The 1,120-nt window shown below is 49.5% G+C and overlaps 1 protein-coding gene across 1 annotated transcript in view; it reads left to right on the top strand.

The window, feature by feature from the left end:
* Positions 1-779: 779 nt before the first annotated feature.
* Positions 780-1,120, top strand: part of LOC145417556 (uncharacterized) — a 13,709-nt gene continuing 13,368 nt past the window's right edge. Inside the window, exon 1 of the mRNA XM_080286264.1 lies at positions 780-946. Within this exon, the coding sequence (XP_080142390.1) occupies positions 780-946 (167 nt within the window). The remainder of the gene's footprint in view (positions 947-1,120) is intronic.

The raw sequence follows: 1,120 nt of genomic DNA on the forward strand, positions 1-1,120 counted from the left end.
AGCTGAAGTGGTTAGCCGTCAATGGAGAGGTACTGTGGAGCTTCACAGTTTGACGAGAAAATGGGCTTGCGTGGGGGTGGGGGGATGACCAAAGGGTGTGGCTTATACTGGACGTACTAATGTCCCCTCTTGTCTGTCATGATTCTCTCTCTCTCTCTCTCTCTCTCTCTCTCTCTCTCTCTCTCTCTTGTGCTTTCTTCTACTTTCACCTTCACTTGAGTGTCTAGTTAGCAACATTTCACACCTTGGTTGCTTAATGGTTGTGGTTTTGAGGGGGGAGGGGAGCAGGGGTTGGGGAAGGAAGGGATGGGAGAGAAAGGAAAGAAGGAAGAAGGTAAGGAGGGTAGTTTGAAGGAGGAAGGGAGGGAATACGCGACGAGGGAGAGGGAAGAGAGATGATAGACAACGGAGAGAGTGGAGGAAGATAGAAGGGGGAGAGAGATGGGAGAGGGTAGGAAGAAGAGAAAGAAAGGGGAGTGGGTGGGTGAAGAAGGGGGTAGGGAGGGAGTGGATAGATGGGGAGAAGATGAAGACTAAGAGTAAGTGGGGAAGTGGATAGATGGGGAGAAAGATGAAGACTAAGAGGAAGTGGGGAAGTGGATAGATGGGGAGAAAACAAAGAGGGTAGATAGAGATAAGGGGGTAAAAGAGTAGCCTAGGTGGGGATGAGGATGGGTTACAACACATCTATCCTTGGCCACTCCACCGAAGTGCAGCTCCTCTGGTCAGGGGTGTACAGTTAGCCGACTCTTCCACTTCATTTGCTTCACCCTTAGGACATGTCCGTCAGTGTCTTCTATGACACTTTATATCAACCCCGAAGTGTCTGGCCGAGCAGACCCAACAATCGCAGGAAAGCAACCGTCCCTGCAGGGTCGTTTCGTACAATGAACCGATGTTCCCTTGCGGTTGACAGCTTCATGCAACAACGAGGTGTGGGGGAAAAGTGAGGAGGTTTGGTTCTTTGATGAATGTCGCATTTGAGTCTCCACCAAATTAACAGGGACACAATAGCAGGCTCCATATCACTCCGTTATCTAGTTATATGGTTACCACCCAACGTAGTCAATAGTTTCCTGTGTTGCAGGAAAACATTAAGCTTGTCACTAAGCCTAGAGCC

This window comes from Coenobita brevimanus, chromosome 110 (assembly GCF_032717465.1).
Source record: "Coenobita brevimanus isolate Jiangsu-jjx chromosome 110, ASM3271746v2, whole genome shotgun sequence".
Classification (NCBI taxonomy): domain Eukaryota; kingdom Metazoa; phylum Arthropoda; class Malacostraca; order Decapoda; family Coenobitidae; genus Coenobita; species Coenobita brevimanus.